Below are 15,561 nucleotides of genomic sequence, written 5' to 3'. Positions count from 1 at the left end.
CAAGTGATTTATAAAAAATAATAAACCTTACACTTAAACTACTTGTAGTGACTAAATGTCTTACAGCTCAAAATGTTTCAAAATCAAACTTAACCTGCGTAAACATGATCTTGTCTGAAGGTCAATATCAAAACTGCTGTAAGGAAAAAAAGGCTGTCAGCTTACATTAAAAACAATTTCTGCTTTACTGAAAGAAATCCTGACACCGTGTATAGTGTATAGTGGGGCATCTGAAGAAACTATGCTAGATTGCTCAACACAGGTTTTCCCATCATGTTGGCTGTGAAATGTGGTTTGCTATTAAATAGTTTTGCTCTATCAGACCTCCTCTTAATTGGAAAGAATTACACTATGATCTTAATATCCCATGGCAATCAAATGTAAGTACAACATATTAATTATGGATCCCTGATCTTAGTCCATCCTATGATGTGAGAGAAGGTAGTTAAGATCCTAATTAGTTTCCCAATGTCTATGCCATTAAAAGTGACAAACCTCATCAGAAAGATGACCAATCCAGCTAAATACAATTCACTATGAATAAAGAAAATGTTTACAATAAACACATTCTAAACCATTTTATTCTCAATGAACATTAGGGATGTGCATGGGAAAAATATTTGTAGGGTAGAGATAGAGATATGGTTAGGGTAGGGTTAGGGGTAGGGTTGGTTTAGGAGTGAGGTTAGGGTAGGGTTAGGGTTAGGGTAGTGTTAGGGTTAGGGGTAGGGTTAAGGGTAGTGTTAGGGTAGGGGTAGGGTTATGGTAGGGTTAGGGGTAGGGTTACGGTAGGGGTAGGGTTGGTTTAGGGGTAGGGTTAGGGTAGGGCTAGTGGTAGGGTTAGGGTAGGGTTAGGGGTTGGGTTAGGGTAGGACTAGTGGTAGGGTTAGGGTAGGGTTAGGGGTAGGGTTGAGTTAGTGGCATGTTTAGGGTTAGGAGTAGTGTTAGGGTAGGGGTAGGGTTAGGAGTAGGGTTATGGTAGGGTTAGGGGTAAGATTAGGGTTATGGTAGGGATAAAGGTAGGGTTAGGAGTACGGTTAGGGTTACGGTAGGGTTAGGGGTAGGGTTAGGAATAGGGTTAGGGTTACCTTACCCCAACCCTAACCCTACTCCAACCACTAACCCTACCCCTAACCCTCCTCCAACCCCTAACCCTACCCCAACCCCTAACCCCAACCCTCTCCTGTTTTGCCACTTTTCAGAAATCCGAAGCACTTTGGTACTTCTGAAATTCGGCACTTTGGCAATTCGGCATTCCGAAATTCGTCACTTCAGAAATTCGGCAATTCAGAAGCATCCGAATGTCCTAATTTCCAAAATTTGTCCGAATTTGCATTCGGAACGAAGCGAATTGCACAGGTCTAATGAACATCACTGTGAAAGGTAAATACATAATTTCAAGCTTAGATACGAGTTTATGCAGATGTTTTTTTGTTTTTTTTTTCCAATTTACATCAAAGTTTAGAGTTTTTTTTTTTTTTTAATTGTCAGGATATTTATGGGAGCCTCAGTGACTATTGAAATAATTAGGGTTTTAATGAGTTAGTGACAAGCAATGTGCGAGTTCCTTTTCTTCCATTGATACCTTAAAGTAACACTACAAACACATAAAACACTTCAGCGTGAATACAAATTAGTGCTTTTATAAAATAAACTTGCTACCCTGCCCTGGGCGTCAGACGGTTTCACTGCACTATGCCACAGCCGTCAGATACTATTACTATCATGCAACATCCATGGTATCATGAACTCCAGTGAACATTGATCCTAGAATGAAACATAGAAACATAGATTATGCCAAGAACCATCTGACCCATCTAGTCTGCCAAATTTTTAAAATACCTTAATTAGTCCCTGGCCTTGTCTTAAGTGTAGGATAGCCTTATGCCTATATGCCTGGACATTTACTTGATGCCTTAGGCATGAAACAGCCTAACAAAACTAATCTGAGGGTTCTAAAAGAATGTGACCACTTTGACAACATGTCATAGTAATCTGTTTCCTGAGCCCATGTTTCAGAAATGTTAAAAAGGCCAGAAATACACATCAGTTTGAGCCCTTACACTGTCATCAATCTAGGAACCTTACTGGAGTTGGATTCAGGACCCCGAAAAAACAGCAATCAGGTAAAGTAAAAATAAAAAAATATTTTAAATAAAATAAAGAAGAATAAAAATAGGCCCAGTCCTATGCGTTTAGTTTTATTAAAACTTCCTCAGAGACCTCTCAAAATAAAACATATAATGAAATGCAGTAAAAAAAAAAAATAATACATTTTTATTTACGTATTATTGTGAGAGGTCCTATTAAAAAAACGAAACTCGTAGGACTGGGCCTATTTTTATTCTACATTATTTTATTTGTAACTCTAAAATAAATAGTTTTTTTTACTTTACCTGATTTCTGTTTTTCCTGGTTCCTGAATCCAACACTAGTACAAGGAAAAGAGATCACTTTGGCCACCCAGTACTATCGGGGGAGGCATACATAAGATGATCTTATACTCTACATCAAGCATGTCAAACTCACAAGGACCATCTTTGCAGCCCGATGAGCCGCGAGTACATGCTGGTGGTATAGCAGAGTAGGCACCTGCTTTCCCCACATTGCAGGTGCCTACTCTGCTAACACTTACCCGGCTGCGTAGGAAGGGACAGTGGATGCAGCAAAGGAGCTCAGCCTTCCCACTCCTCACTGCTCCCTCCCGCGCGCCGTCTGAAGTGAAGCCAGGCGCCGGAGTATGACGTCATATTTGGGCACCCGGCATCACTAAACCACGCGAGGGAGCAGTGAGGAGCAGGAAGGACCCCGGGGAGAGGCCCCACATTAGATCCATAAGGTAAGGAGCAATAAGAAAAAGTATGTGTTTGCAAGAATGTGTAAGTGTGTGAGTGTGTGTGTGTGTCTGTCAGTGTGTGTGTCTGTCTGTGAGTGTGTGTCTGTCAGTGTGTGTGTGTCTCTGTCAGTGAGTATGTGTCTGTCTGTCTCTGTGTGTGTGTGTGTGTCTGCCTGTCAGTGAGTGTGTGTGTGTCTGTGTGTGTGTGTGTCTGTTAGTGAGTATGTGTGTGTGTATGTGTCTGTCAGTGAGTGTGTGTGTGTGTGTGTGTCTGTCTGTGAGTATGTGTGTGTGTGTCTGTCTGTGAGTATGTGTGTCTGTCAGTGAGTATGTGTCTGTCAGTGAATATGTGTGTGTGTCAGCGGGAGGATCAGATTTGGCACAGGGTGCTGTGGTTTAGTAGAAGAGGGGCTGTGATTTAGTAGAGGGGGGCTGGGATTTAGTAGAGGGGGATGCTGGGCGTTTTTTTACACTGTACTTTTTAAAATAAACTTCAGTTTCTATGAAAATTTACGGTATTTTTTTTTTTGCCGCCCACATAAACTTAAACCTTGTTTATGTGGCCCGATCCAGACTTTGAATTTGTCATGCTTGCTCTACATCTTGTGAGTGCAAAATATTAGCTTGTCAGTTCTGCATGCTTTTTTTTTTGTATTACACTAAGTATTTTTTATTATTATTTTATTTAGGTTTTACAGCTGTATCCCTTTGTTTTCTTTGTTTTTTTATTTCAACCCCCACCTGTTAATCAATCTTTTGCATACATACTACACTTGGGCATTCATTTTTTAACAAAATGGTTTTTTGTCCAAAAGATGAATGAACAAATACAAATCACAACAAATGAGATGAAGAACGAATTGCATGTTGGACAAAATGTCTTCCATACAATTAATGCTTTTGTTCGTTTTATATTACAAGGCGGTAACTCGTGGCTCGCGGCTCCCTCCTTGTAATATTTAAAAATAGAAACTCCCCTCTGCTTCCTAAATCCTCCTATGCCCCCCGTAACCTTGGCCTAAGGGGCTCAACATGACCCCTGTGTTAGTATAAGGGAGGTCAAATCATCTCTTCTGCCCCTAACTGCCTTGCAGCGAGTAGGAGCATATCTACTAAACAGCGAGCAGCCATTCGCTACTGAGCAGTGTCAGAGGAGGGTGGAAGGCAGGTAGTGCTGGGGTTTGTGTATTACATTAGTTTAAAACCTATGAAGATGGTTTGATGGTGGTAATGACACTGGGTAGATGTGTTGAGTAGAAACATCATATCACAGTAAGGAATTAAATATATAATTGGTCACTATGATCAAAGATAGAATTGTTGCTCAATTAGATACTGGGGCTAAAATTTAGGAACAATAATGAACCTCGTCTGGTAGAATAGCCATAGTAAATGAATTAGTACAATACAGGTATTTGGAAATCACAGATGTTTCCAAAATAAGATTAAGATCAAAGATCAATAAAAGCTATTCTGGAAGGTTAAATAGTTTTATGGTGAATCAAGTAAAGATGAGTTGTAAGTCCACTAAACAGAACAAAATATTATATTAATCTGTATATGGTATTGGAACAGAAATCTGATTGATACCCTCAAGACTTGAATGAAGATAAATTATTTTCATGCTAAAAATAAATATTGCTTCATTAAGGAAACTCCAGTTTGCTTCTTAGAACAGATTGTTAACCATAGTAAACCCCTATGGTCATTATTACTGGGTTTAGAAGGGTAATCAAGCATGAAACAAAATCTCATAATAAATAAATGATTAAAATGTAATAATTAGTTTATCATTATTATTTTGTACACAGGTATACTGCAAGACAATTATATTAGTGGTTTAAGGGAAATACTTTTACTAATGTTCTATAATTAATTAATGGCCCCAAATGTAATAATTAAACGCATGCATTCTAATTTATCTTACATGCTATTCTTTGTGTAGGGTTTGTGGCTTGATGCAAGAAATACACAATATCGTTCTAATTCTCTGGGAGTAATAGCAGAGCTTTCTAGTCTCTGTTTGGTGATTTGATAATGAAAAGAAAAAAAAATCACTTGGGGAAAATTAAAGGAAAGCTGAATTTTACTTCTGTGACAGATAGATGCATCCTCCTGTCTGCTAATCAACAAAATTCAATTTCTAGAATAGCAAAATAACAAAGTCCATGGCTTCTCCAACTACCCATAAGAGAATTAGATGGATTCATTTATATACCCAGAAGAAACATCTTTAGTAGCATGGAACATATTGCTATATCTGAAGTACTGCATTTCTTTTGTTTAACACTAAATGTATCAAATTAGCAAGCAGAATGAACATGTGTTTTAAAGATTTTATTCCTTTAACAATATTTTTTTATATCTAAAACTGACTATTATTTCCCCCCTCCTCTACATTTAAAGCTGAACTATCTGGCCTTCTCTTCATAGGGGATGCCATTTTGCAGGTAAGTTACATTTTCCATTAACTTGATTTAAATTCTATCTATCTATCTATCTATCTATCTATCTATATATCTATCTATCCCATCCATTTTATTCATGCAGTTATTTAACATTATGCAATAATCCTGTTTTGATTTTAGATAAACGGGATAAACGTGAGAAAGTGCAAACATGAAGAAGTGGTGAGTTTTTATTACTTTAAAGAAATAATATACATTCTTCCTTAAATGTACCTAATATACACATGTTTATTGAGAATAACATGGCTATATATTGTGCTAACCAAAGTGCTAACAAATATGTAGATTCACATTACTAGGCTTCCTTTCAGTGCTATATTGGAAGAGGCAGAAACATTTTTACGTTCTATTCTACTAAGAATATGTATGCATATGTGATCTGTCAATCACAACTGTGGTTGCACTCTAAATTGTAATTGTTGATATTAAAAAAGTGTGAGAGAAGATATAGAAGGATAGTTTGCATTCCTAATGCCTTAGTGTTCCTCTAGGTTCATGATATCAAGTCCAGATTTAATGTCAGACCTATTTGATTTTTTTTATTATTTTGCCATTTAAAAATAAGATGTCATATTACTCCTCTGACAATGACATAGTCCTAATAATGTATGATGTTATTCAGCTTGAAATTCATAAATCACAATTCCTAGCTTAGGTGCTGGACCAGTGATGTACCTTTTAATCATAGATGGAAGTTAACTCAAACATTTAATTTCACAGAAGTATAATCTCTCATTTCTATTCTGTGGGCATGAAGTAGGAATGAATTGGTGGTGAAGGTTTTTCGAATTTAATGTCTACCAAGCACAAAAAAAAGGGAAAATGTCACAAACAAATCAAATAAGCTAACTTTATTTATTACTAATCTGCACCTTTTATGAATCCTAATATTAATAAAATCAACAAAACTCAATATGTATTAAAAGTGCTTGCTATGTATTAGAAGGTGTAGGATACTACCTCTTGTAAATAAATGAAAAATGGTCAAAATAATTTTGCAGAAATCTTTTCTGTATGTCCATTTTATTGGACCAGGGAATTAAAAAACCTTTGCCCCTCTACTATATCTATTACGTAGCTCTCTTCCTAGAGTTTATGGAACAAGGAGTGTGGTTCCCATAAAGCCACGTACAATTTTGTATACTCCCAGTTACACAGCAAATTAAGTAAATAGGTGTAGACATCCTCTAACACACAATTATGCAGAAGGCTATCATCCTGTATGATTACTGGCACTCTCCCCCCTCTTATCTGTGCATAAGTTGGGGTCTAGTATTGAACAATTGCTAGTTGCTAACTATTTATTGAGAGTCCTTAAGATTCCACATGTTTATTTTTTTGTTGTTTGTGAGATTCTTTAGTGACCAGTTAGTGTTCTAGACCTTTTAGCTCCATGGCACAAAAAAACTTCTGTTTTCCCATGCACGGAAAGGGTTAATTTTATAATTGATGCATAGCATAATGTCTAAAGCTAAAATCCATTCCAAGGCATCTCCTCTCAAGTCATACTACACACATGTTTCAACTACGTACTGAATATAATTTTTAATTAACGCAGCAGACAACAAACAATACATGTTATTTAAGACCTCTGTGAATGTCATAGCTAAATGGTTGTACGAACATTCAAAGCTCCCCTGTGTAACATTGCACATCGGGATAATGTTTGATTCCTGGCTTGTGGACTATTGTCAGATATAATATACAGATGGCTAGCAGCTCTTGTTTTAATCTGAAAATGTAAAATATGAGCAACATAGAAATCACAGCTGAATCAACTGTCACAGCCATTTTAATTATCAAAAAGGAAGCAGAAAACAATAAAACGTGATTTGTTCTTTTGTTTTCTATGCAAAGGCAAACAGTAAAAAAATGTTAGGGAAACATATTAAACTAAACAGTTGTCGACTCAAATTCACAAACTACGTGTGCAGTTAAATGCGTTTTCACAGTTTTGTTGGTTTGAGAGACAAAGCTCATCTGTCAGCAAATATCAGTAACAGACGATGTTTATATCATTTAACAGAGAAACACATTTACAGCACCTTCATGACAGAAATGTAATCAATGCAAAAGCTTTAAAACCAAGCTAAATATATATTAGATGTTGCCTAGGCAATATTGTGTGTCTTGGATGTGTTTTTTCTGTTTTTAATCTTATTGTGTTTGATTAACGCTAACCCAAATTTTGATTTGACGTTGGCAGCTATTTCCTGTTTGAGGATAAGCAAAACTATATTCAAACATTTGTTGTTTAGTGTATTATCTAGATACCTTTGATCTGTGGTCCTTTTCATTTTAAAAAACATTTTATATATTTCTTTATACTTTGTTCACCATCACTGACATCTTGAAATATATGTTGCTAAAGGCTAGCAAAAAGAAACACTAAAAACAGTGAAATACTGAAAACAATACTAAAGTTGTTTTGGTGAGCATAATATTCTTTTAATGTCTTTGTGGGTTATGCCTAGCATTGTTGAAAAACATGGTAGCTCCTTTAATTTATTTTATTTTTAAAATTCTATTAATCCCTGCTGCTTCTACACACACACACACACACGCACAGAAACGCACACGCACACACACGCACATCCACTATACACACACTATCTCTTTATGATTATATACAACAACTTTTATCATATTTAAAAGTCCAAGTACTGTTGTTTCTTCATTTGGAGAGGTGCTGAGGGGAGGCTAAAAATAATGCCTTCATTTCTAAGCAGTTCTGGAAACTAGTGGTGGGTCTTCCATTTACAGACAATTTAACATGCGTTGCACGTGTTGTCAATATGTATTTGTAAAACAAGTGCTAGTTTTCTGTAAGCTTTCCAATGGTATTGTAAGAGTTTAAGCACATCTCTCGTCACTTTAGTAAACTTCCGCATGATCAGAGGGTTATAATGTGGGATTATGCTATGTCAATTTCACTGCAAGTATTCTCTGTGAAGTTCTGATTAATTGCAAGAATGTGTACAAAACCTGCCAAGCTTCAGCAAGTTATCCCATAGTAATGGCCGGCAGCTAATGTCATTAGCATCAAAGTGAAAACAGTCATGAAAAAAATGAACATAGAGTCAAATGTGATAAATTGCACAAGTTATCTGTTACAAGTTTGATCTTTATTTGCCAAGTGTTTTACTGTCACTGCATAGATAAAGTAATCAACTGTAAATGAGCACAAGCTAAGAAGTTACATTAATTTGATGTTTAGTTCAGCCATGAAGAATGTGTTAAATATAATTCAATATACAAAATATACTATAAAGAGAATAAAACATGAAAAATAAATATGTTAATTCTATTAAACTGTGTGAAAGAAAAAAAATGTGAGGGGCAAAATATAAAAACAAGAATTACAAATACAATGTATTTATGGATATGTACCATAAGGAGATGTTGATGTTGACCATCACTTCCTTGATACCACAGTAAGGTCAACTATACACTGTATGTTATTGTCTTACAAGTGTATCTGATAATAAGGTAATACGTGAAACTTACCTGCTATATGCATTTCGATTTTCAATTGCTACCTGAAAGGTAATATTTTGGGAGGACATAATCTATCCTACTACTGCTTGTAAAATACCCCCCCATTAATATCATTACTATAACCCTTTCATGCCTTTACTTGTATTAAATTCTTTACCTAATCATAAGGATGCATGCCAAATCTAGCTTTCTGTCTCACTCAAATAAATGTAGTACTTTATCATATCCCTTTTTGTATGTTCCAATTCACAAAACACTTAACTAACTTCCAAACTTATCTAGAAAAAAAACTGTTAAATGTACATTTCTACCTCTGTTATTAAATTCTACAAAAATGGTTCCTTTCACATAGACTAAGACTCTCAATCTCCTTTATAAAATAGTGCTATTGACTATAGGTAGAATTTAAGTTCTATGATTTCCCTGTTGTGCAAAAATGTATTAGTTGCAATGAGCTATATTTATGTTCATGAGCAATAATCAAAATCCATGTGATTAAGGATTTGTTTCTGTCTAGCCATGCTAGCTATTAATCACAGGAAAAAACTGTCTGTCTTTTCTTTGCAAATGTGCTTTGATCACTTATGAACTGACTTTAAAACTGCAGAAGTTAACTTTGGATGGTTCAACTGAATCAAATGATTTTTAATCCACACCTAGATGACTTTATCGTCCAGGATTTACCTGTGGAGCCTTATTAACTGAATATTTTATATGTGTCTTTTTGTAGACCTGGAGCTTCTTTTTTCCAAACTGTAAATCATCCAGGATTTACATGTGGAATCTTATTCATTGAATAAAACACCACAGTTAATTTCTGGACAACTGATTAATCTAGGTGAGGATTAAAAGGAATTCGAATAAACTGTATGAAATGAACCTTTGCACACGTCTAGTGCCTTTTCTGTTCTCCATACTATCCCAAATACAGTCTCGAGTTCAGATATGGCATCTGTCTGATACTGTTGTCACCTCATCTTTTCTACTCCTGAACTTCTATTTGACTAAATAGGCCTTTTGGGACATAAGTTCAGTTCGAATGTGGACCCAAAGATGAAGAAAAAGTTAAATCCGGCTGACTTCAAATCCTTGGTGGATGCATTGTCCAACATTATAAAGAGTTATTTGACAGGCTGGTTAGGAGAACGACGACTGACATCAAACATCAAAAACAGTATCTGGAGAGAGATTAAGTCATGTGGAAAGAACATTAGTTGAGAACCAAGAGAAAAAAAAAAGGCATCCTTAATTCACAAGAAGGGACATTGGAAGATCTCCATCTGAACACACGGTAATCATGTTTATTTACAAAGTTTGTGGCAAAATAGACTCTGCCAATCATGAAGGATTAAACAGAGTTCACAGAGGTGAAGGGTAAAGGTAAAACTTCCTTAAAGTTGAGTGCAGAAGCCAAAATAGATATGTAGATAGATAGATATGTTGTGTGGCATTACATAATAGCCAGGAAGGAATATCTCTTAAAATAAAGATGTCTAATTCTTAGGAAGGAGTGGAATAATCTAAATGATAGAAGGAGATATCTAATTGCAGGGAAAGAATATTCCATTGCTGGGATGGAATACCTTATTGCTGGAAGGGAATATCCCGCTGCTGAAATGGAGGGTCTAATTGCCGATATTGAATAGTTTATTGCTGATTAGGAGTAACACATTGTTGGATGAGAGTATAAAGCTGCAACGAAGGACTATTTAATTCCAGGTTGAGAGTACAGAACTGCTAGGTAAGTATATAGCTCTGTCTTATGTATTTGGATAGAGGTCAATCATATTTTATTTTATTACTATTTGTTTATCTTTCAGAACAGTCAACACCTAGGATGTATCAATGATAGTCTCTGCATTCTACTTCATAAGATGTAACCTCAGGACCAGCCTCCAACATCACCAAAGCAGCAGAGAGGGCTGCTGGCAACTATTGTTTAGTGTTAAACCATTAGAAATTGTTTAACACTGAAGAAAAATATGTGTTATGGGACTCCATACACTATAACCCCTTCAAAGAGATGAAGCAAATTCAGTGACTACAGTGTCCCTTGAGGGGAAGCAGTAGGTCACTGTGGAAGCAGTATGTCACTTGTGATGCATTCAGTAAGAAACACCACCACAATTGGAGAAATATTGACTCCCACTACAGACCTTTTCTCTAGCTACTGATGAAACAACCATCAGCTCCTCTATAGATTTAAGGATCCTGCTGGTGCAAGGAATAGACTTTTGATGGAAAGAGCATTATTGCAGGTGAAAGTCTGATGACAAGAATGATTATGGATATCTTCCAATTGGCAGGAAGTTGTTTTCTGCTTTTTATTTTTTTTAAAAACCAATGGAGTCCACACCAGTCCCACATAGATGATGCATGAATTTTACCACTTGCTTGGAAGTTTACATGCTGTGGTTACGCCATTTAAAAAATATTTGAATTTCACTTTTAGGGCGCTTCTATTTTTGAATTTTCTAGTGTCTCCCCCGCTGGGATAAAAAGTCTGGCTAATTAGGATTTTTAACCCCTTAAGGACCAAACTTCTGGAATAAAAGGGAATCATGACATGTCACACATCTCACGTGTCCTTAAGGGGTTAAAGAAATTTTATTTTAGGGCATAACTTTTAAAGTTATATAAAGGTTTAAAATGTATTCATTTTTTCACATGATTTATATGATATTAAGTTTAAAATGTTTAAAATTCTTATAAACAAATGCGCTCACCACACTCTCACATTTGTGATATCTACAATGTAGTCAGTGCATTTCTTTTATCTTCACGTATGTTTTTTTTCTAGATGATTCTTGTAGGAATGAACTGAATTCAACATTTTATTTTCTTTAAAGCATTTATTTTGTTCTAGGGAATAGCAGCAAGCAAAAATAAAAAAAAGATCATTTTATCAGAGCAGAAAACTATAATTATCACAGAATGTCAGAATGGAATAGTTACACCCACAAAAGAAGGAGGATTGATTTTTGCTTGTTGAGGCCCTTCTAACATAGAGGGGCGATTCTGAGTGCCTTATTAAAACTACTGGTTTAGTTACTGAAGGGAATAGTGCACTTTTATTATGTATTTATTAACTAAAACAGCACAGCTACGCACTGTATAAATGAGATTAGGTATATTAATAATATATGGCAAACAAACAGCATAGGAAATGCCTAAGAAAACAAAATACATAAATAACCATAGTAAAAGTATTGGGGTTCTCCAGGACTTTCTTATTGTCATAGGTAAACCCATATTTCAATGCTTGACATTGTCTATAAGAATAAGGCAATGTCATTGGCTGAAACAGTCCATCCAATCACAATGTGCTATAATCTATTGTTAATGGGGAAGTTAATGTGCTGTGTTAAAATTGAAAATCCATTTTTGATATAGCCATATGGTGTATGCAGATTTTATTGAATTTTTTTTGGTAGGACATGGCCAGAACATAGTGCTGATTACATTTTTTTAATTATTTTTTATGTCACTTGTTATGTTATCATGATAGATAGCTGCATACTGTGATACACGTCTCTCTATTATAAACAAATTATTTTAGAGTCAATGCAATTAAACATTCACTTTATTTAAAACTGTTAAACTACAGATAAATGCATATGACAACAGCAAGAGGTGAATGCACATTTATTTTATAAAGCAAAAAATCCATAAAAGGTTAAATATATATTTCCAAAATGGGACAAATTTCAGTAATAATTCTAAAGACAAAAATTAAAGATAAAAAAATAGCAGTACGTTGCAAAATCTCCACATCAAGTTTTCTGTGTAAGTATTTTCTCTTTAATTATCTTAGATATTTTTAATTCACTTAACAAAGCAAAGGCCATAGTTTAAGACAAATCGGATGATCTTTCTTTGGCTTGATATACAGCAAGCTGATTTATATTGTCCTCCAGTACAAAATGAAAATTGTAAAGCCCACAAAACCATGCTAAGTTATTTTTTTTAAAATACATTATTATTTTTATGACTTTCCTAGTTTAATTAGTAAAACTGGCTACTCTGATTGAAAATGTGCTTTCATTAAATTGTAAAGAACATAATATTAAAATACACTGCACAGTGCTGAAAGGAGTTATTTACTTAATTTGCAGAACAAATATAAGTATGGGGGAAAACTCTTAGCAAAATAAATAGATTATATTAGGTATATTTAGGCCACAGAACAACAACACACTTGCTCAATTTTGTTTTGTGTGTACAGATTTTAAATTATAACAAAAACCAAAAAGTGTTCTGTGTAGAGGCGCTTTATAATTTTAGATATTCAAAGAGCAGCTACCACAAAGTGTGAGTATTTCCTTCACAACACACGCAATCTTATCGGTGAATACAAGTGAACTGAGAGGAAACCAATTACCACCAGTGATAGTAGTGGAGCAATAGAAAACGTCACTTACATAATGAGTATACAGCAATATGCTAGATAAGTAAAAGAAACACAATATAGTGTAGTATATTTGGTGTTCCAATGCGGGTGTAAGTAAAATTAATATACACTCACATAGAATAGAGCCAGATAAGGACAGGCTCAGATCTCACGAGTGGGACACAGGCCTTCTTCAGTCTTTATCCATTTCATTCCGTTGATTCAGAGCCAATTGGACCTGGCTTTGGAATATGTAGCTTGTGTGTCACTAAAAGGGGGGTACTACCCTTCTTTGGTGCAGGAGACAGTGGACATGGAATGGCACAGACTTAGAATAAAAAGTATTACATTTATTAAACAAATAACCAATGTATAAATTAAAAAGTAGTGATAAATGTCTTAAGTGCTCCAGTCCTGCCGAGATTTTAAATTATACTTAGCCACTACACCTTTAAACTGTATTAAACTGTAAAAAAAAAAGTAGATCAAGTGATCAAGGGACAATGGCTGATTAGAGGACCATTCTAATATTACATTCTACATGTATCTTAACATTGCTACCTTAAACTAGTGGTAATAGCATTTCTTTTTCTTATAATAATAGGAAATGTCAGGCACTTATTTGGCACTTTAAAGTCCTGTAAATCCATTAAGAATATCATGGCTGAGCGATCGCTCTCAGCAGCGGAAATTCGAGATGCTGACTGGAAATCCAGAGTGTTTCCCTGCATTTCCCAAGCCAATTGTGATAGGTACTGGGCTTTCCCAGTTTCCCAACACTAACCACAGTATAATTGGCTGGTAAAGTATGCTTCTTTATTCAGTAATACAGAAAAATGTTACTGTTGCACAAAGCCAGTAGATGGCAGCAATCTCTGTTTAGCTGATATCATTACTAATATTGGCAGAGGGTTTTCTTATAGGTTACTGAAAGTGGTAGGGTTAGAGCTAAGGGTAGCATTAGAATAGTGTTAGGTTATGATTAGCTGTAGGCTTAGGGTTAGTGTAGGGCTAGCAATAGGGTAAGGTAATGCTGTGTTTGGGTTAATGCTGTTTTTGGATTAGGGATAGTGTAGGTTTAAGGTTAATGTAGGTATATGGTTATAGTTAGTTTAAGCATACTGTAAGGGGTGTTGATATAGGGCTAGCTTTAGCTATCAAAAGGAATTTATGTCCTCAACATATTAGGCATTTAAAGATCAGGACTGATATGAATCTATTTTAAGTTCTTTTTATTTTTATTTTTTTTATTTATAATATTATTATTTTAAAATTTGTCATCATGAATCTACGAGGCATGTATCAATACTGCATTTCAGGATTACATTGTTTCCAGTATTCTAACAAAGTTGGATCTAAAATGTATAAAAAAGAAACATCACATGGCAATACATATTCAATCGATTTCGAAGTTACAGATGTATTAAAGTTTTAAACGGTAAAAACATAAACATAAAAGTGACTGTCATATCGGCATTTGTGTTGGTTTTGCCAGGATGTGTGGCATCTGGCCCCTATTTTAATTGGAGGGGTGCTGGTTCCCTTTGGGTCTTGGTGGTGAGTAGGATGTCAAATATGTCATCCACGGTTGCCATATACATTTGTTTTTAGCGGCTTTGCCTAGTGAGTTCCATCTCAGTTCTTAAAGAACTCAATAGTGCTCTATTTTCATAAACCATTCTCTCTCAGTTAGCTTCTGTTTAGTTTTCCAGGACATTGTGATGGTGACCTTCACCTCGGTAAGCATAAAATAAGTGAGTGAGCCTTTTTACTTAGCCAAAGGCAGAGTTAAATAATATAGCTTCACCTCATGTGGAAGATGCTTACCAGTTATGGTGTCTATTGTCTTCTCAACCAACTTCCAGTAGTTAGAGACACTCTCACATGTCCACCAGAGATGAAGTAGGTCACCTCTCGACTTTTCACATCTCCAGCATAAGGGGGACAATGTTGGGTCAAAGTGGCGGATATTTGTTGGTGTGAGATACCACCCTGAGGTCAACTCATAATTTACCTTGTGGAGAGATATGCTGGAATATATGTGGAATATAGTGTGAAATGTTTCAACCCTGTCGCTCTCTCTGATCGAATATCCAAATAGGTGTTACCATTTTCCTGTATAGTGTGGAAGTGTGGGATGCATTTAAGTTTGAAGTAATCTATAACATTTAGAGATAGTCTTAGCAGTCTTAGTCTTAGTCATAGCATAGTGGGTTTAGAACACTTTTATTCAAATTATGTGTTGTCTCTAATGCCACTGTCGGGTAGATTAAGCATTCTCTATAAACTAAAATTATTGTGCTACAGTAGGGGGTTGTGGTGCTGCCAGGTTTAAAATCAGATGGTCTGCACTATATTGTCTGTATATG

The 15,561-nt window shown here is 35.4% G+C and overlaps 1 protein-coding gene across 1 annotated transcript in view; it reads left to right on the top strand.

The window, feature by feature from the left end:
- SNTG1 (syntrophin gamma 1) overlaps positions 1–15,561 on the top strand; it is an 807,514-nt gene that overhangs the window by 594,375 nt on the left and 197,578 nt on the right. The window contains exons 8-9 of the mRNA XM_063450437.1: positions 5,243–5,286; positions 5,425–5,466. Coding sequence (XP_063306507.1) covers positions 5,243–5,286; positions 5,425–5,466 — 86 coding nt within the window. The remainder of the gene's footprint in view (positions 1–5,242; positions 5,287–5,424; positions 5,467–15,561) is intronic.

Source organism: Pelobates fuscus, chromosome 4, assembly GCF_036172605.1.
Source record: "Pelobates fuscus isolate aPelFus1 chromosome 4, aPelFus1.pri, whole genome shotgun sequence".
NCBI lineage: Eukaryota > Metazoa > Chordata > Amphibia > Anura > Pelobatidae > Pelobates > Pelobates fuscus.
The sequence above is the reverse complement of the archived record's forward strand: the minus strand, read 5'-3'. Positions and strand labels throughout refer to the sequence as shown.